The 21,172-nt window shown below is 36.7% G+C and overlaps 1 protein-coding gene across 1 annotated transcript in view; it reads left to right on the plus strand.

The window, feature by feature from the left end:
- The window catches only part of ZFYVE28 (zinc finger FYVE-type containing 28), a 212,425-nt gene that overhangs the window by 81,249 nt on the left and 110,004 nt on the right, over nucleotides 1–21,172 (plus strand). Inside the window, exons 5-7 of the mRNA XM_036765515.1 lie at nucleotides 5,086–5,175; nucleotides 7,004–7,093; nucleotides 16,398–16,499. Of these exons, the coding sequence (XP_036621410.1) occupies nucleotides 5,086–5,175; nucleotides 7,004–7,093; nucleotides 16,398–16,499 (282 nt within the window). The remainder of the gene's footprint in view (nucleotides 1–5,085; nucleotides 5,176–7,003; nucleotides 7,094–16,397; nucleotides 16,500–21,172) is intronic.

The following is a 21,172-nucleotide window of genomic DNA, read 5'->3' on the forward strand; positions in this document are numbered from 1 at the left end:
TGCTTTATGTTTTGGTCTTCTTTGTCACCGAAGAAAGATTCCAAAGTCAGACTGAATCTGAGTGCGTTTTCGCTGCCTGGCCATATTCGCAGCCAACTTACTTGACCCTTGAGTTTTTCAGCAGGGTATGACTGCTTGTAGAGTAAAGAGTACTTTGTTCCAAGTTTGAGGGGATGTGCCGTTAATTTCAGAGCTATTTCTATATAGCCACTCTGCCACACCACCACTCCTCCTTCCTCAAAAACCACCAACCCGGACCTGACGAAAATCTTAAGCAGGCTGTACACTCCTGCTCTGATCCGCCACTTAATTCCTCCCACCAGGTGGGCCTGGGGCTGGAAGCAACTGCTGCTCTAGTTCTGTAGCTGCACCTCCCCCCACCCAACCCCCACCCCGCCCCCAGGGCAGTGGCCAAACTGCAAACTCTTTTCACTCTGTCCCCTGCAGCTTTTCCCACTACCCTTCTCTGTTGTCGTTGGTGTTTGTGGGTTGAGAAGTCTGGTAACTGCCACAGCTCACTGATTCAGGGTGCTAGGGCTTGTTCCACCCAGCTCCTGGTCTAGTTGGTCCGTGCCACCCACGCTGGGCTCTGCTCTGCTCCCAGCTCTGTGCGGGATAGACCTCACCCAGAGACTGTCCAGGCTGTCCTGGGCTGGAGCCCTGCTTCCCTCTGCTATTTTGTGGGTTCTGCAGTTCTAGAATTGGTTCAGAGCCATTTTTTATAGGTTTTTGGAGGGACTCGGCGGGGAGCTCATGCTAGTCCCTGCTTTCTAGCCGCCATCTTGGCTCCACCACCACCCCACCCCCCACCACAATCTATCTGGAATTCTTCTTTAAAAATTATTTATTAATATTTAACCACTTTTCTATTGAGGAATGGTTTTTGGTCTTATATATTTCTGTTAATTGCCTAAATATCTTAATACCAGATCTTTATCAGAGATTTATGGTAGAAAAAAATTTTTTCCCAGTCACTTCCCTTCTTATCCTAGTTGCCTTAATTTTGTTCATGCAAAAGCCTTTCAGTTTCGTTTGATTGAAATAATCTACTTTGTCTTTCGTAATCACCTCTATCCTTTGTTTGATTTAGAATCCAGTTCTAGATATCTGATTTGCTTCTCTTCTGACTTTTTCAATGGTATGACCTTTAATATTCGGGACATATAACCAGTTTGAGTTTAATGTGGCATGTGGTGTAAGGTCTTGGTTTTAACTATGTTTCTTCCATACTGCTTTCTAATTTTTCCAGTAATTTTTGTTAAGTAGAAGCTTCTTACCTGGGTAATGTATATTTTCAGGCTTATAGAACGCTAGGTTATTTCTCATTTTTTTTTCTACTCTGTTCTATTGAAATATCTTTCTGGTGTTTTTTTCCAATCAGGAATGGTTTGGATTATTGCCATTTTACAATATATTATGGTGTCTGGAATTTGAGGTGTGCTATTTCCATTTCATTCCTATCTTTTTTTCGTTGTGTCCCTTGATAGTGTAGAATTTTTCTGCAAATATTGATATTTTTACCTTGTTTCATAGTTTGATAGCACTGAATTTAGGTGGTATTGTCATTATTATTAAAGCATGATCCAATATGAGGACTGTTACTCTAGTGGTTTAAGTTCTTAATCAGAGATACTATTTTTTCTACCACTTCTTACATGCAAGTCGTCATTATAAATATGTTACAGTTCTTCATAATTACTATGAGGTTCTTAGTTGTTTTTTGGGTCACTCACAGTTTTGCTTCTTCTGAGGTTATATTATCCTATAATCCATAGTCCTATAGCATTACAGGAAAGGATAGTAGTATTAAGGGAATGTGTTTTTGTTTCAAGGACCAGCTTGAAATTTTTAAAAATGCCACGCAATTTTCTTGAAGAAAATTAGCCTGTTTTCTCATTATTCAATTCTGGACTTCGGCATTACCCATCTGCAGTGGCTGTGTACATTAAGCATACTTAATGGACGGACTCCGTATGGTCTCTTCATCCAAGTGTATATCACTGTCTGAACAGTAGCTCTCCATCTACTTGGTTTTTCCTGCATGGATTGTTAAAGGTTTATCCATGTGTTTGGTTCTAAATGATTTGGGAAAGTCTAAGGGAAGTCTAAGATAAGTTATTTGCCTTCAAGGAACTTGGGGGACAAAATAAACAGAATACAAATTCGAGAATCAAAAGCAGTTCAAGAGAGTAAGTCACAAAGTTTTAAGTATTAAGAGGACCAAGATTAGAGACAAGTACTGTAGGCATGAACATCATCTCACCAGATTATATGGAGGTGCTAGGCTTTGAATAATAGAATAGGAATCAGTCTTCCTACCCTTCATATGCAATGTTTATCGCTGCCTCCATGCTTTAATCATATTACCCCACCCATCTGAAATGTCTTTTTTTTTTCCTTCAACCTGCTGCCGTCCTACTTACCCTTTCAAGTTGAATCCCTCATTCTAGGGAGGAGCTGTACCAGGTCCAGAGTACATGATGGGTTCCTACTACTAAATCTATGGTTTATAAGTCTCCATTGATGCATTCACATTTAATAGCCAGTTGACATAATTAGCTTTAAATCAAAGGTCTTTACTGAAATTTCATGTAAAGAGAGTGATTGTTTTTCTGGAATAATTTGAGCATACTTCTTCCTGTAAGATTGAATGATTTCAAGGACCCTGAAAAATTCTGTGATTCTGGTATGTGCACACAGAGTTCCCAAACCACCTTGTACAGTTCAATTAGTTCAATTAAAAATGTATGGATTAAGTTCCTAATAGCATGCATGGTAGTATCAAAACATTCCCACTATAAATGTCCTAAAGCAGTAATCATCAAAACTAATTGGTACACGTAGGAAAAAGACAAACAAGTGCGTGGAACAAACTGGATTAGCAGGCATCACCTAGTAATCTATTAACCCGAGGACCCAAAATATTTGGAAAAGAACTCCCTTTGGATAAGAACTGCTGGGAAAGCTGAAAAGTAGTTTAGCAGAAATTTAGATTTAGAAAAGCTATCTATCTGTATGACAATATAGGCTTGTACCATGTCACAATAGGCTCAAAATGGATGTGAGACATAAATGTGAATGGTCATGCCATGAAAAAGATTATGAATGATGGAAATTGAGTACCTTTCAAAGCAATGAAACTTTAACTAGGGCAAGAATTCTTAATCAAATGAGGGCTGCAGGACCCCACAAAAGAAAAAATAGCTAATTTCGACTACATGAAACTAAATACCTTTTTGGTCAACAAAATCAATGCATTTAAGAAAAAGCAGGAAAAGTTTCACTTGGGGAAAAAAGCTTGCATGTCAAATATTACTGTTACTAATTTCTAAGATATGTATGGAATTAACAATTAACATATTATTAATTAAAAAATTATCACAAAATTATTAATAATTAACAAATTATTACATAAAAAGGCACTTCCCATTGCAAAAGTGATCAGAGTTTGTGAACAAAGCTTCTCAAAAGAATTGCAAACTGTTAACCTTATGAAAGTTTGCTCCAAATCACTAATAGTAAGAGAAAACTCTGAGGTTTCACATTGTGCTCAGCAAATTGGCAAGGATGACAAAATATGTAAGAAGTCAGTGTTGGAGGAGCTTTGAGAAGACCAGTACACTAAATCGCTGTGGAATTGCCAATTGTTTCAACCAATGTAAAAAGTGATGTGGAATTAAGCTGCAAAAGAGACTAAAATTTCCATAATCTTTGACCCACATCCGGCATATTCCCATAGGATATAACAACAACAACAACAAAAAGGCCCCTGCTACATGAAAGTATTTGTAGCCATACTTCTTATAAACAGCAAAGAATATTGAAGAAAATAGATGTCTGTAGATTGAGGGATAGTATTGTACCATAAGAAGCAACGAAAGTGATAAATTTCCAAAAACATCTGAAGACTTATATGAACTGATAACAAAACTAAATAAGCAGAACCAGTAAAACAATATACCCGATGACTGTTAGTGTAAAGAGAAACAACAGAACAGAACAAAATACTGAAATTGAATGCTGCATAATTAAAATGACTAATCTTAGTCCTAAAAAATTGTTGAGAAAAAACACTTCCCTCTCTTCATTATACTAGAGATTGGTAATTAAGGATGTGCTAACACAGTCAATATGTTCATCGAGTTTGATACTTATTTTTTCCTTTTTTAATCTTTGTTACCAAGAATTAGTTCAACGAATAGGCTTAGATGAGGAGAAATATTTATAAATGAATGTGATATAAAAACATGGCCGAAAGATATATTAAAAATCTACCTGCAGATTTCACTGTTTTACTCTCTTTAGACTGCTCCTTTCCTTTTCTTACTGAATAATTTTTACTTGTCTTCAGGATTTGGACAGAATTCCGTGTGATCCCTTCTGAGAACCCTATGAAAATCTACTCTCTGAAAGCCTAGAGTTTATGGTCAAACTTGACTTTGATTTCCTTTCCTTCCCTAACACAAATTCTAAAATAAAGAGAACATAAAACACAGATTAAAACCATAAATGCACTTTGGAGATAAGGAATGCATGCAGCCATCAAGAAAGGGGCAAAGCTTTGAGGAGACAGATTAAATAAAAAAATAGTCCTGCATTTTGTCACTTGAATTGGTACTTACTACATGATTTGGCTCTCCATTGCTGCAGCCAGTTTGCAGTTTCTTTTGGATGTTGGTGCTCAAGTAGTGACGTTTTACCTGACTTAAAGTTTTCATAGGAATCACAGTATTGTAGTTCTCATTTCTAATTGTTTTCTTATTAGAAATGAGAGAAAACAAACCATTCTGCAACATTGAAAAGACAGGTAAACAATTCTAGGGAACTCAAGCCAAAATTAATATTCCAAAATATTATTACTTAGAAAACAGTTAATAGATATGTCACTTCTTTCAGTAACCAAGCAACTATGGTTATGAATGATTTTCATTTTTACTTTCATTAAAAATTGCTGCATTTGTGAAATTGGTGATATTATAATTAAAATGTTTATTTGTTTGGTTTTAATCAAAGATATCAAGCTGTTTGGAGAGACAAAATTATAGCATTTTATAATTAAAACATAACGCTTTGTTGTCTTTTTAGTTATGTCTCAGCCATGGTACCAGTCAAGTCGCCAAAAGAATATTATGTACAACAGGAGGTAATCGTGCTTTTTTGTGAAACAGTGGAAAGGTAAGAATACAACATATAAGTAACTAATTCATTATACTTTTTGTTTCCTGCATTTTAATCTTTCATAGAATTAACAAGTAACTGATAATTATGGAATATCTTTTCCTAAGGGATGAGGTGAAGGTGAGGATGGGGGCAATTTTGGCCTAGCTAGGTCAGTGTTGAAAATTTTCAATATTTTTCTTGTGGAGCCCCATGTTAAATTATTTAGATACAGATAAATTGTCAGCCAGTTAGTCAACAATCATTTATTATACATTTACTATGTGCCAGAAGCTGTGCTAAATATTGGAGAAACAAAGAAAGGTAAACACATGCAGTTGTCAGCAAAAATTGAAACAGGTTAGAAGGATGAGTGGAAGCTAATAAGATTAAATTTAGCCGTTCAATACTTCAGGGATCCCTGTCATTGATTCACTTTAGTTTGACAACATTTATTAAGCACTTGATGTGTACAGGATAGTGTAGATAGACAAAAATGAAATAACCATTCCTTTTAAGGAGCTTATGTTCCATCAGGGCAGGTTTCAGGGGAAATGGACAGGGAATATAGACTATAACCTTACATAAGGAAATAGGAGGTCGTTTGAGGAGGGGGAGAATATTTACAAAGCAAGGTGGGGCCTGGGGTGTATCAGGAAAGACTTTATGCATTTGGTGGGTAAGTCTCAAATAAAGAAAAGGATTCTAGGAGGTGGCATTGTGGATACTGGGGATACGTTCTATGAAGGCACAGAGACCACAAATGGAATCTTTATTTTGGATTATTTTCATTGGAGCTTTATAAAAGATATGAAAAGAAATATAAAAATGAGTTGGGAAAGGTAGACAGAAGTCAGATTGTAAAGGACTTTGAATGTCAGACTGAGAAGTTCATATTTTATCCTTGAGGCAGTAGGGAGCCAGCAAAGGTAAATGAACAGGGGAATTACTTAGTCAGACTTGTACTCAAGGAAGAATATTTTGACAACTATGTGAATTAAAGATCAGAGGGAGGAAAGGCAGGAATGAAACTAATTAGGAAGCTAGTGCTATAACCCTGACTGGAGGGGACAGTGGCCTGGGCTGTAGTCATTGTGTAAGTGGAGAAAAGGGGACAGATTATGTCCCTATCAACCTGGGACTTTGTCATCCACTCCTGTCACCAAACCCTTTGGGACTTCAGGACCTTTTTATCTGCCATGAAGCTGAGTTTGCTTCTGTGTGATGGCTCAGTTAGAACCTGAGTTACTGGAGAACAGGGACTGTCTTACTTTTTCTGTTTATACCCTCAAAGATTAGTACAGGGCTTTTCATTCATTCATTCATGACTCCTCAGGGACCATAATTCTGGATCCAATAGTATAACACTACTTTGACAGTAGAATGTTTCTTTCTCAAAGTCTTGACTTATTAGCAAAACTTTCCTTCATTGGTGAGCTGGTTTGAGAAATAAAGGATCCTTCTGTGGTTCCCCTCCCAATCAAAATTTAAAAGGTTTTAGGTGTTACCAGTGACACTATGAAGGATAGTGGACTGGGGGATACAGCTATAAGTATCAGTTATTAACAGTGACATCACCAAGGAAAATGGCAAGCTAAGCTTATGCTGTAACATTAGCGCCTTGTCTAAGGTGTTTGTTTCCTCCTAATTTGGTTGGGGTAGCTGGGTGGAGAAGTGAAGATGAGGGAAGAATTTTGCATTTGGGCCAGTGAATTGGTTAAAAAAAATGGCAGCCATCACTTCTTCCCCCATCTTTCTTGAAATTGCAAATTTTCTGACTGTTGATTGTATATAATCTGCTGAAAAAGTAAGAGGTTATTAACAATGTCCTTTTTTAATTGGCTAGAGCTCTAAAGCTTGGATACCTCACTCAAGACATGATTGACGACTATGAACCAGCATTAATGTTTACAATTCCAAGATTAGCAATTGTATGGTAAGTATTAGGCAATATTTGAGAGGTTTTGCTATTTCATTTGGTGCTTCTGGAAAAGTCAATCGTTTTGAGGAAATCTGATAATAATGGTACGTAAGACAACAGAAGCCAGGATTGTTTTAAGGCGAAATTAAATAATAACTACATTTTACATAGAATTTTGTGCTTTTCAAAGAATATTTTCTTTTATTTTAATGTTTAATCTTTTCAACAACTTTTTGAAGTAGGGCAAATATTATTATCCCCATTTAAGAGATAAAGATAATAAGGCATAGAAAAGTTAAGTGACTGGAACCAAGTCACACAGCTCATTGATAATTCAGCCAGAATTAGAACCAAGGCCTCTTGATTCTTAGTCTAATTTTCTTTACACAACACCAAAACACACCCCAAAAGATAAATTACCACCACTTTTTAAAACCATGGAAGTAATCTAGTGTGATGTAGGGAATGAAAGGCCTTTTACAATATGGCTGTTTTGTCGTCATTATTGTGTCTTGAAAATGGAATGCTTGATGTTTTATGACAAAGGTAGATAGTGACTTCAGGAAAGCCCTGGAGAGTGGTCTTACAAAGCCGTATGTTAATGGGCAGAGTCTCCAGATATTTCCAGTGCAGGACATAGGCTGGAGCACAGGTAGAATCAGGTTGCAGGCTCTCTAGAGAACAAGCAGAGACAAACAGTAATCATCTTCAGGAGTCCCAGAATGAGTCGAGTCTCAGAGCCAGAAAAGCAATGTGGAATCATCCAAGACAATGGGTTCAAGATGGGGGCAGTCAGGAAGTACAAATACACCACATCTTGGTGCTGGCGTGTGTGCTGCAGGGATTCAGGATAAATCGTACTAGGGAGAAGCAGTGGGAATTATTCTCTGTCTTCAGTCTGTCATTTGCCAAATCCGATGGCCTTCTCTAAGTCCTCCTCCTCTTCAGCGTCTGTGACCATTGACCACCCTTGCCTCTTTGATGCTCTCTCCTTTCCATGTCTCTGTGGTATTGATCTCACACTTATCTGACCCTTCCTCCTCAGGCTTCTATGCAGGTTATCATTATCATCCCACACTCTGACTGTGAGTATCTCCCCAGGCTCTGTCCTGCCCTTCCCTCCTCTCCCCTCTCCTCTGCTCTCTTCTCCCTACACCCTCTTTTCCCCGAGACCTCAGCTTTATCTTATCCGAGCTTATCTCATCTCAGCTTTATCTTATCTTCATCTCTGTTGCAGGAAGCTCCCAAATGTGTGTGTGTGTGTGTGTGTGTGTGTGTGTGTGTGTGTGTACAGATACTCTAGCCTGAGCTTCTAAGTCTCCCTTCTGAACTTCCTCCAGGTGCGTAATTCCAGTAGCCTATTGAACATTTCAGACTAGGTGTCCAGTAGGTATCTCAGACTCACCATGTCTAAAATGACCCTGTTATCTTTGCCCCCTCTGGGTACCCTGTTTCTGTAGAGGACCAGACTCTCTGGCCACCCCAGTTTGCAGCTTTGCCATTCTCTGCAAAGGTCCCTCAGTGTCAGCTCAAACATATAGTCACCTCCCCACTCTTGTTTCTACGTCCACACCTCTCCCTTGAGTTCCTTTCTCTCTACTCACATGCCTACCATCTTGGTTCAGGACTTCCTTATCTCTTGTGTGGACTAAAACAATAGCTTCCCAATGGGTCTCCTTGCCTCAATTTCTACCTTCACTCCTCTGTTCCTCACACAGCTGGTCAAATGAGCTTCCTGTTGTGCAAGTCTGACCACGTCTTGTTGTCATTCAGTCATTTCAGTCGTGCCAGCTCTTCATGGCACCTTTTTGGGGTTTTCTTGGCAGATACTGGAGTGGTTTGCCATATCCTTCTCCAGCTTATCTTACAGATGAGGAAACTGAGGCAAACAGGGTGAAGTGACTTGCCAGAGTCCCATAGCTAGTATGTGTCGGAAGCCGAATTTGAACTCAGTTCCTCCTGACTCCAAGGCCTGGCACTCTATCTACTGCACCACCTAGCTGCACCTTACCCACATCACTCTCTTCCCTGTGCTTAATACACTCAAATAGCTCTGTATTGCCTCTGAAATCAGTTCTAGCTTCCCTAATGTGGCTTTTAAACCCTTCACAACATGCCTCCAAACCACCTTTACATCATTTTATGCATTATTTCTCTTCTTGTACACAAACTGGCCATATTGCATCATCTGCCATCACCATGTATTTGTACTCTGCCTGTCCCACTTGTCTGGAGTATGCTCCCTCCTCACCTACGGCCTCTTAGAATCCCTTGTTTCCTTCAGAACTGCCCCAGTATCCTTCTGTGCAAGACCTTTCCTGGTCTCTCAACTACAAGGATCTTGGTCCCTGCCCCCGCCCCCCACATTGTATTTATTTTGAATCTATTTTGCATATATTGATATATTGCTAGAATGTAAGCACCTTCAGGAGAGGGACTGTTTGTCTTTTGTCTTTGTAGCCCCAGTGTCTGACACACAGTAGGTGTTTTCTAAATGTTTGCTGCTTGATTAGCTTAACATTTGCAAGGCCAGTAAATGGAGATATAGAACCTAGGGAAAAATCATTCAGACTTTCTTATTGCCTACAAGTCAAATGCAGTAAGTTAAGCATTTTTTGCTTAATTAATTTTAATAATTAATTTTTTATTGTAAAAATGGAGGAATTGGGGATCGGAGGAGATAAAATGGGGTAACCTTCTGTCTACAAGGGTGCTTTCCTCCTGAACACATCTCATTAGTGAAAGAAGGTGGATGAAGAGGGCAGCTGGCATGCCTGACAATTCAGATAGTTATGGTTCAAGTAGTTGGGATTCAATAGTTAAGGAGTTTCTCTCCCTACTGCAAAAAAGGATCATGTTATAAGGCAACGTGGTCATGGGATCAGTTGACGCCAACTTCAAGTAACTGTGGCGATTTGTCTTAATATGGGGTTGGTGCACGTTTTTAAGATTTGGGAAGAACCCCTGAAAATGGAGGCTCTGAGTTTATTCAGATTATTCCATTTATTCAGAATCAGGGCTCCTTTTCTTTCCTACCGCCTCCCACAAAATAATATGCAGTATTATTCACTTCACTGTGTTTGCTAATGTGGAAGGAAAGATGATCATCAAAGAATTTCCTTAAGCTTATCAAGCAGATGTTGCAGCTGTGGCAAGTGCAGCTAATAAATTTGTAGATACAGTTTTTCAGACCAATCATAGGAGGAACTTGCTTCTAGAAAAAAATACAAATGCCAACTAAATATTTATGGAACTTCACAATCATATTCGTGTTTTTTTAAGTTAATGAAATATTTTAGAGAGTCAAAGAAAATAAGACTGGCTACATTCCCACATTGGGAGGCTGTAAAATTTTTATATTCCCATTCATATCTCTTTGCCACAAGGCAACAGTGAGATAATTATTTAAGTTATTATGTTTCCTTTTCCTTAAGATTCTTTTTTTCAAAAGTCAAAAAGAACAAAACAAAAGGCAGCACCTTTTTAAATTGCAGTAGAGAAAATGTAGCTTAAAACCTGTCTTAAACTTTGAGAAAATCATTTGTCTGAGGTGTTTTTTTATTAAGTAAATGGATCTGAATAGGTTCTGTTTATATATCACCTACATTTCCCAATATATCCCTCCCTCTTCCTAAAGAAAGCCATCCCTGATAACAAAGAACAAAAATAAGAGGGAAATAGTTCAGCACAACTAACCAGTAAATCAGAATCAGTAGATCAGAAAAGCCGCGTCATCTTCCCACCTATCTCCCTCTCCTGCAGAGAAGCAGCAGTGGGTGGGGCAGTTCGGGAGGAGGGGGGAAGGAGGGGGAGGGACTGCCTTCTCTACTCTCTTCAGCCAAGTTTGATCATTATTATATCACCAATTTCTGTTGTTCTGTTGTTTCCATTTCTATCACCTTAGTCATTGTGTATATTGTTTTCTTGGTTCTGCTCGCTTCACTCTGCATCAGTTTATATTTTCGCTATTCTTTGTATTCATCATAGTCAGCATTTCTTATTGCACAGTAATATTCCAAGGTAATTTTTCAAAGCTCTTTGATAATTTTGATTGCAGGGAGTGGGATTGCTGGCATGAACAACCTTAAAGGTTGCTTTGAATTTAGGTGAATGTTACGCTTTTTTTTTAGAGGTGGGTTAAACCACATGATATACTTCTGTCTTATCAGTTGCATCAATGGAAAATCTCATTTTCTAAGCAAATTTTTTTACTTTGAAGTCAAGCCAGTTTCTAATTATAATATGAGAATTTCTTCCCCCACCTTTGTACTTCAACTTACAATAGTAAAGGAATTAGTAAGTATTGTTTTTTTAAAGAAATAGATTAATCACTTATCTAGTATCACCCTAAAATTCTCGCTTCCCTCTTAGTTCCAAAGAAAAATTTTTTGGCTCCATCATCCTGAGGTTATATTCAAGGACCTCTATCTAGCCTCAGACAAGAAATGAGTAAAACATATTCAGGTGGAACTCCTCTAAAATAAAGTATATCCAGATAAATGCTTGGGCCACTGTAGAATAGTGTTAGTCAATCTGAAGCTAGAAACACATTTTCTTTGAAATTCTTTTCAAATTATTCACTTTTACAATCATCCCAGTGTCAATATGGAAAAAAGCCATGCACTAATAGTTGTAGAAAGTTATTACATATACTTTTTAAAGAAGTTTTATCATATTTTATTGATAACTTTTGTTTTTACAACATTCTTTTCCAAATATAAACTTCTAGTGGGCCATCCCTGTAATAAAGATTTTAAAAAGAAAATGGAAAAAAAGGAATCTAGCAAACCTAACCATAATATCAACCAATATTCACATCCTACATCAAAGGGTGCTTGGTCATGTCCCTCTTATATTAAAGAAGAGAGTGTGTGTATAGGCAAAAAAAAATTGTGTTTCTAGGTATTTTTGTTTTATTTAGATGAACACTTATTTTTTTTAATGTACTAAACCAGACTTTTTTTGTCTGTCTGGTTCATATTTTTCACAGCTCTTCCTGTATTTATCATTAATTATGCCTCAATGTTTTGACCATGTGTTATTCTAGAACAGAAGGGATCGATGCAGTTTTTATTTACATAAAACTTTCTTTTAAACATGACCAATCCCCAGAAACCCAAATCCCATTTCCTCCTGATTGACAGAAACAGAGGATAGCCTCCCTGGAAATCTCAAATACTTGGGCCAATCCCAAAATGATTCTGGGGCAGGCCCGAGGAAGTTTCCTTGAACCCCATGGAACTGCCACGTGGATATATATATGTCCTCTTTTCCTACCCATACATCCAAGATATCCATAGAGGTTGCAGCATGGGTGTACTGTTCTAAAAGTGAGGTCCAGGCACCTGCCTCAATGCTCCTGCATACCCCACCTGACCAAGACACATGTATGTATCTTTGGTCACCAGGGAGGCAGTGCCACAGCATCAAGAACCTCTCTCTCCCATTCTTGGTACCTGCATTCCAGGGCTCACAGAGAGGGGCATTAGGGAGGGTGCTCTCAGTAAACCAGCCTCCAAGACAAGAAAATTCCTAAGACACCAAGGTGAGAAAGAAAGAACTGGGAGCATATCTCGTAAATTGCAATATTTTTCCTGTATTCATCCTCGGATATTATCCCTCATGTCCTTTTTTGTGGTAACAAGTTAACAAAGTTAGGTGGGATTTAAGGTATGAATGGAGTCTAGATTTTGAAGGGACAATGGGAATATCAAATAAGATATGGCAGACCTTGAAGTAAATAAGGTCATATGCTGAGGATGGTACAATTTATAATTTAAGATGAGGACAAAGTGCTCAAACTATAAGTCAAAGGAAGAGAAGAGAGGTGCCCATTTAAATTGCTTTGGAAGACTTCAGCATTTACTTTATCTGATGACTAGGCTGCTAAGAAAAGAATCTATGAAATTAAAAATTACGCAAGACTATAATTAACATTCTCAGTCATGCAGAAAACAATTTTATTAGAGATGCCCTGTAAATGGCTATTAGTAGAGTTTTCTAACCTTTAGAAATATGTATTGAATTCTTCCAGTATCCAGGTTAATGAAAGCAAGCAGCATGTTATCTCTTGAAAGTTCACTCTGTTTCATTTTTATGTCCACAATACCCACTCATGTCTAGACAGATGAGCTGAATTATGGGGTCACATCTTTGGATTCACTCACGCAGCAGCTGAGGCTGTTAATAGGGAGACTTGAAAGAGCAAAGATTCAAACTGTTGCAAATTGGGAAGTTAGTGATATGGCAGACACATTGTCATAAAGTTTCTCCTTTTTTATTAAACGTACTTTTTGGACCTCCAATACAATCTAGGGTGTAGTTAGAAGAAGAGAGAGAAACTAGAGATAAAATAAGGGACAATAAGTAGTAGAAGGCTGGGACTTTTTTACATCTCCCCTGAATACAGACTATTTAGTAGAGATCCTAGACCACAACAAGAGATCACTGGCTCTGCCATTTGTCTCTTCTGTTCCAAGCTCTCTTGGATTTCTGATTCTTGGGCAGCAGCCAGTGTCTCCTGCTTCAGTGTGGATCAGTCATCTCTCACTTGCCTTCTTGATCCCAGCATAAGGAATCCCATGCATGACGCAGTGCTATTAGTATTTCTTTGGATGATGGGAATTACAGTTCTCCAGCTCCATGGAAAATGCTTTGGAATTGTAATCAAGATGGCCTCTGTTTAAGTCTCCTCTCTAGTCTTTCCTACTGGACAAGTTACTTATAAATTCAGTGCCTCACTTTCCTTATGACAATAATCATATTACCTTCCTACAGAGTGGCTGTGAAGAAAATACCTTACATCACTATATATTTATATAGACATTTGATGTAGCTATAAATAGTTATATGGAGTTATTTAGACAGGTTATTTTTTTCTAAATTGCCCTAACGCATCTGATTAATAAATTGTTCTAAAATTTTGCCAGAGGTAAATATCAATCTGACTATACTTCTTATGACCCATATTTTCACCTTCTTTAAAAATAACAGTGGCTTTTGCCCTTCTCCAGTTTGCTGTTGTAGTCAAACAGCTGTATCTAATCTCATGTCAGTTACTTACTAGCTGTGTAACCCTGGGCAAATCATTTAATTCATTTGAGCCTCAGTTCCCTCATCTTAAAATGGGGATAATAATAGTACCGACCTCATAAAGTTGTTAGGAAGATAAGATTAGATAAGAATGTATTTAAAGCACTTTGCAGATTTTATTGAGCTATTCAAATGCAAGCTTTCATTTGCCTTCAGAATGTCTAGTTGTGGAATTCTAATTTTTCTGTAGATTTTCTTAAAGTCCAGGCTTCATGCTATCTATTCATCCCCACTTTTTTTCTTTTATTACCAACTCCAATGTAATGCAGTTACTTTTCTCCAAGGTTGTTCCCATTTCTGCATCTCCAGATAATTTTGCCTACATTGGTCAGGATTTTTAAGAGTGGCTACTGTTTCTCTTGTTGCTTTCTTAATCAGGTGAAAAATGAAATTGTCATTAACCCTACAGTTTCACTTTCTTTCTCTCTCTCTCTCTCTCTCTCTCTCATATGTGTGTATATATATATACATATATATATATGTATAATCTGTCTCTCTCTCTGTCTCTATATATAAAATCTGTCTCTCTGCTTCTCCCTCTCTCTCTCTCTCTCTCTCCCCCTCTCTCCCTCTCTCAGAAATACTATATTTTATCCATGAAATTAAAGCTTCAGTCTTGGCAGATTATTTCCTAGTCACTGTAAAGTTCACCAGTAAACATATATTTCATAAAATATACTAAAAGAAATGGGAAAAACTTCAATGTCATTAAATTTACCCTTCTTCGACAAAATTTCATCTTCTTTTAACTAGGTCTACTCATGTCCCTTTCTGCCTAGTTCTTTAAATTTGTTTTGCTTCAAATTTAAATCACAGTAAAAATTACCAGCAATAGAATCTTTTAAATTACACAGTAAGTTGAACACAGTTACAATTCGGGTTACAATCAACACAGCAGAAGTCAAGATGTGTGATGTTTCTCTTCAGCTAGACATTGCAGATGCATAGTCTCACATTAGGGGGTTGATTAACACCAGAAATGAAATGGTCAACAAAGAATTCTCATTTTATTTTCAAACTCTTTTTTCTTCAAATGAGCCATTATCTTTGAGTCATAATATAGTCAGTAACATCTATTGCGTCCCTGTTACATGTAGGGAACTACATTGGATACTTTGGTAAAGTAGAAAGTAAGGTCCTCCTATTTACAGAATTGACAGGTAAATAGAAATAAAAAACACCAATACAAGAATTAAAGCCTATGTACTACCTGCTGTGTCTATGCAGAGATAAATATATGCAGATATTTTTCACTGAAGAAAATAAGACTAACATGACCCTTTTCTGCTAGATTTACTGTTTATGACCAGAAAATAGAAGGAAAGGTTTCTTCATTGTTAAAATGGAAAAACTGTAAATAATTTGTTTGAAAGATAGAAACAGTAACATATGACATTGTCTCTGTAACTTCTTTTTCCACATGCCCCCTGAGATATCTGGGGATAAATATGACCAGTCTGGAGGTTTTCTCCTTCATGATTACTTTCGTCTTTTTTTTTCCCTTTGATGGTTTGCAAAAAGTTAATGGCTCATCTTAAGTTATATAATTTTCTTTTTTTTGAAAAAATAAATAATTTAAATGAAATGTTATATAGTTTCATATATGGTCATTTTAATTCTCATTTATATATATTTGTACATTTAATGTTTATTTTTGCTGAAGGCTACTAAGTTTGTAATAATTTTTAAATAGTTAGAAAATTCCGATAAATAGGTCATGTTGTAGAGTGGAAAGACAATTGAATTTGGATTCAGAAGGCCTGGGATGAAGTTATCACACTTCCGCTAATGAGTTGGGAGACCTTAGGCAAATTACTTAACCTCTCTGGGCCTTAGTTTCTTCATCTTTAAGATGAGCATAATAATACCTACTTTGACAACTTCAGAGTTACTAAATCACTTTTTAAATCTTAAAGTTCTAAATGTAAGCTGTTATTATTATTCTTTACTTCAAAAATAATTAAGAAACTTGTAATATATTCTTTAGGGTTTTGTTTTTAGTAGATTCTCATTTTGGTTGAAGGAGTCTGATAATTTTCTTTGCATTAAATGAAATTCAATAATGAAGTCATCACACAAAAATGAAAAAAAAATAACTAGTAGCGAGGACAGTTCATAAGGCTATAAATCCACGTAAGCAATTTGCATATTATTTTAGATGTTTATCTTGTATATTTTATTTATTCAGTGTTTATATAAAATAGGAACTTTTGTATCTTGAATACAGTGGGCTTGTAGTTTACTCTGAAGGACCTTTGAACCTGGACCGTAAGGCAGAAGATATGTCTGAGCTGTTTAGACCCTTCCACACTTTGCTAAGAAAAATAAGGCAAGTAGTAATTGACTCCTCTTTCCTCAAGTTATAATTTTCTTCCCCTGAAGTGAGAATGTGTGAAATTATAGAATATATCAAAGAGGGTACAAAAATGGCTTATGCTTACAATTTCCTCATCATTTCCTTTTTCTTTTTTCTTCACATATGCCATTTTGTGAACCCAGCTGTTACTTCCAACTGTCTATCTTAACTGGCATTTTCAAATTTTCTTTTGTGTTGTTATTAGCATTTTATTTGCTTTTTGCTTCTGTTCAAATATTAACTTGCATTTTATGAAGGAAATAGAGAAATTAGTCTCTGAAATAAATTTTCATTTTTCTGTGAATTGTATAACCATTTTATCCAAGTAATACCCTGCATATTTTATTAACAGAAAAGAGAGACACATTATAGCATTTTAAAAAAAATTATTGACTTCCTCAAGGGCAGTGTTTACATGTAGGAAAAAAGCATACTATTTCATTTATCAAATATATGTCATTTTATATTTTTTCCATAGCCCAAGAATGACCTATATATTGTATTGAATAAATGCCTCTAATTTATCTTCAGATCTTTGTTGATGACCTACTTATATTTTTACATTGATCTATAATTAAAAGTCAAGAAGACTTTTTTATTTGATTTTAAGTTACTTCACCAATGCTAAGATCAGTCACTTTTTTAATATGTTGCTTGCACTGGCAATTTTGCATCATAGAAGCTATTAGCAGCTTCTGTTCTGAGATTTACTGTTATTTATTTGATAGCTTTTACTTTACAAATGAGCCTTCTTTATGTTAAACATTTAATTGATCTCTTTTCCTTCTATTTCTAAGCTATTTCTAATGCTTGCTATCCATCAGACCTAGAAGTTAAACTGTAATCTGTGCCTTGAAATTGATGTTCTGAGAATTATTCCAAGTGTATTAAAAAGGGGCCTATGACTAGTGAAACTGAAATAGTCATTTAATTATTTAAATGTTTGAAAGTTGCCAATTGAATTGTTTATTCCATAGTTTGCTTATAACTAGTGTTAAGTAAAATGGATTGACTTTTGCTCTATTTTCCCCTTTTAATTGTTGCTACTCTATTTTTTCATTAAATTTAATTATGGGATTATATGAAGTTATTCAGAGTGCCTTAAACTTTCAGTTTTGCCTTGATGGTTTCAGCAGTATAATTAGTATGAAATTTATCATTGAGTCCGATGTTACATTGTACTTTATTTCACTATACAGTTCCTGAATCTTTTCTTGAGCTTCCAGATCATTAAAATTGATATTGTTTATTTTACTGTAAGCTTCTAACATTTAACTTGCCAGTACAATGCTTATAGCACTACATACATGTACAATTTAATAGGAACCATTTAATAATGAAGGCCACATGCCGACAATGTCTAGTGCAGTAGCAGCTTGATTGGAGAAACATTTATTTTGAAAAAGCTTTTTCTCTTATAGAGCTTGCTGTATAATGATTTTGGGGTAATCTAAACACGACCAGGTTTCTTATTCTTTTGAGCTAGTAACTGATCATTTCACCACCTTACTGTTGCTTCTTTCATGGAAAAAGACCAAAATAAACAAATCACGTGATTCAGAAATAGCTAATTATAAACAATGAAGAAAATGATGAATTTTTTACCATAGAAACAGAGCACCTAATTACAAATAGTAATAATAATAACAATGACAGTTGCCACAGAATCTGAGTTGTGAGGAGCTTTAAAGGCCATCCTGTACCTGAACAAAAATCCTCTCTTACAGCATGTCTGAAAAGTCTTTTTTTAACCTTTGTTTGGAGACCACTAATGAGGAGGGAACTCACTGCCTACCAAGTAAGCCCATTCAGTTTTTCAGGGGAAAAAAAGGGTATTTACTCCCATTTCTTCTCCTTCTACCCTCACTCATTCTTCATCCCTTTGCAGTCTGGCTTCTGAGGTCTTCACTCTCCTGAAGCTGATCCTTCCAGTTATCATTGACCCCCAAACTTGATGGCATTTTCTTAATCCTTATCATTCTTTACCTCTTTTTAACATTTGAGATTGTTGACTACTTTCTCCTGGACTTTCTCCTCTCTCTTCTGGGAATTCTTTCTTGGTTTTCCTTCTACCTGTCTGATTTCTTTTTTTCAACCTCCTTTCCTAGATCATCATCCATATCTTGCCTCCTAACTGCAGGTGTGCCCTGAGGCTCTTTTCTCTTTGTGCACACTTTCTGAGTGACCTCATTAACTGTCACAGTTTCAGTTATCATCTCTATACCTAGCCCTAAATTTCCTTCTGAACTCTGGTACCCCATCACCTAACCCTATTGAACATTTTGAACTGGATGTCCTTCCCATAGGCATTCAAACTCAGCATATCCAAAAAAAGAACTGTCTTTCCCCACCCCCACAAAAAACTTCACCCCTTTTTTTGAACTTTACTGTTTCTGCCAAAGATTTCATCATCCTTCCAGTCATGCACTTTTACCCTGGTATAATCATTCTCAAATCCTGATTCTTCCTCACTCTACATATCTAATCAGTTTGCTAGTCTTGTCATTTCTGTCTCCCCAACATCTCATGCGTCTATCACAGCCCAAGTAGCAGCAGCAAGTACCAAATCATGAGTGCAGTGTGGGGACTAGACCCTACTGCTCCTGCTTGGCCCAGTGTTCTTCACCCAAGCTAATTCTAGGCATATAGACAGGGACTGAACATGTGATGTCACTGGCATCAAGAATTTACTTTTCCTTTTGATCATTTATGCACTTTTATTTTCAGTTTTTAGTAAGAACATTCCTTAGTTTGGGAAATTAACTTTTAAAAAATCAAGAATTTAAGAAACAACCTTGGTATGGTGAAGAAAGCCCTGGAGTTGTAGTCAGGGACTTCAGTTTGCTTCCTCTGTGAAGCTGAGCAGGTGTACCTCTTTGGACTCTTAACTCTCCTCTAAGAACACAGAGATAAGAATGTTGAACTTCTCTTAGCACCAAAGAAGACTCCCTAATTTTTAAGACAGAGGTACTGTCCACTTGGACAGAGTTCTGGCTTTGTTTTCCCTTTTCTCCTCAAGCTTGGATTTCAGCTTGTCCTTAGCACCTCTTCTATCAGGCAAGAAACTTCCAACAAAACCTACTCTTTAGCTAGCATGGTGACGCTGGTAACATCATCTTGCCAGTTCTTCTTCCTGGGTCATTCTGTGAAGCATCCTTCAGTAGCAATCTCTGACAAGCAGCTTCCAATCCAATAATCCTTTTACACAAGGAGAGCTATACTAACAATTTTACTGATGAGGAAATCTGTGACTGGAAAAAAAGCTTCTTACAAGGATAACCAACCAAAGAAATGTTAGGATGAAACAACAGGTGAATACAATTTCTTCGTCTCTCCTTTTGAAGCTAGGCATGCTGCTGCCTTTCTCTGTGGCTTTGAGACCTTAATAGATGACTTCACACCTATTTAAATCTTTAAACAGACTTAGCAACTCAGTCTGGAATGGCAACAAAGCCACCAAAGTCTGCCGTTTTAAATAGAAGCATTGCTGTGATCCTGAAAATAAGCTGAGGTTTGGAGCGAGGTTGCAGGCAATTGGCCAGAAGATCTCTGTGTTCCCAGCTCCAGTTCAGCATCTCACAATACCAGTTTCATTTTCCTGTGTTTAGAGCTTAGCACCTTAGCATGAAGAGATGCCTCTTCCCCCATCTCTAGGTCAACCTGGCAATTTTCCATTAAAATCATTTGAAAAGTTGTGGTATAAAGAAATATATAAAAGTCTGGGTCACAAACTACAAAGACTATGTACCATGCTGCTCTAGAAAATTATTCTAGAAATAACCAGATTCCTTCTTTCCTTTGAATACATTACTTATACTTTCTGTTGTAATTTTTGATTTCTAATCCACTAGTTCACCTCTATCATATCCTTAAACTAAACTCACCTCTAAGAAATCTTCTTAGATTAATTCTACCCTAAAATTAATCTTTCCTTGACTTTTAATCACTTTTGCACTTAAATTTTCAGTTTTTAATAAGGGTGTCCCTTAGCTTAAGAAATTAACTTTTGAAAGATTATTAATTTAAGATACAACCTTGATGTAGTAAAAAGAGCACTGGACTTGTAGTCAGAGGACCTGAATTCACTACCATTTTGAAACTGAGCATGGCAATTCTCCTTTCTGAGCCTCAGTTGAATCGCCTATAAAATGAAGAGTTGGATTAAATGTTTTTTAAGTTTTTTCTTTTTAAAAAATATATTTATTTTACTTATTTTTTGTTGGATTTTGAGTTCCTAGCTATCTCCCTGTCTCCCTGCTTCCCAGCTCTGCACTAGAGAAGGTCAACTTTTATACAAATATTTTTGTGAAATCATGTAATATGTGCTTCCACATATCGACTTTTTTCCTCTGGAGGTGGATAGATAGCATCTGCTCTTGAAACTCCTTTGTAGTTGACTTGAATATTCACGTTACTTAGAATAACTTAGTCACGAACAATATTGTTGTTACTATACACAACGTGCTCTTGGTTCTGCTAGTTTCACTCTTCATTATTTCTTATAAGTCTTTCCACATTTTTCTAAAATCAACGTGCTCATCCTTTCTTACAGTAGCACAGTAGTATTCCGTAAGTTCTGTCTTACTATAAAGTCTCTGGTCTACAAATAAATAATAGTGATAATATTTATTGATATGTGTTTGGTG

The sequence above is a fragment of the Trichosurus vulpecula genome, chromosome 6, assembly GCF_011100635.1.
Source record: "Trichosurus vulpecula isolate mTriVul1 chromosome 6, mTriVul1.pri, whole genome shotgun sequence".
Classification (NCBI taxonomy): Eukaryota; Metazoa; Chordata; class Mammalia; order Diprotodontia; family Phalangeridae; genus Trichosurus; species Trichosurus vulpecula.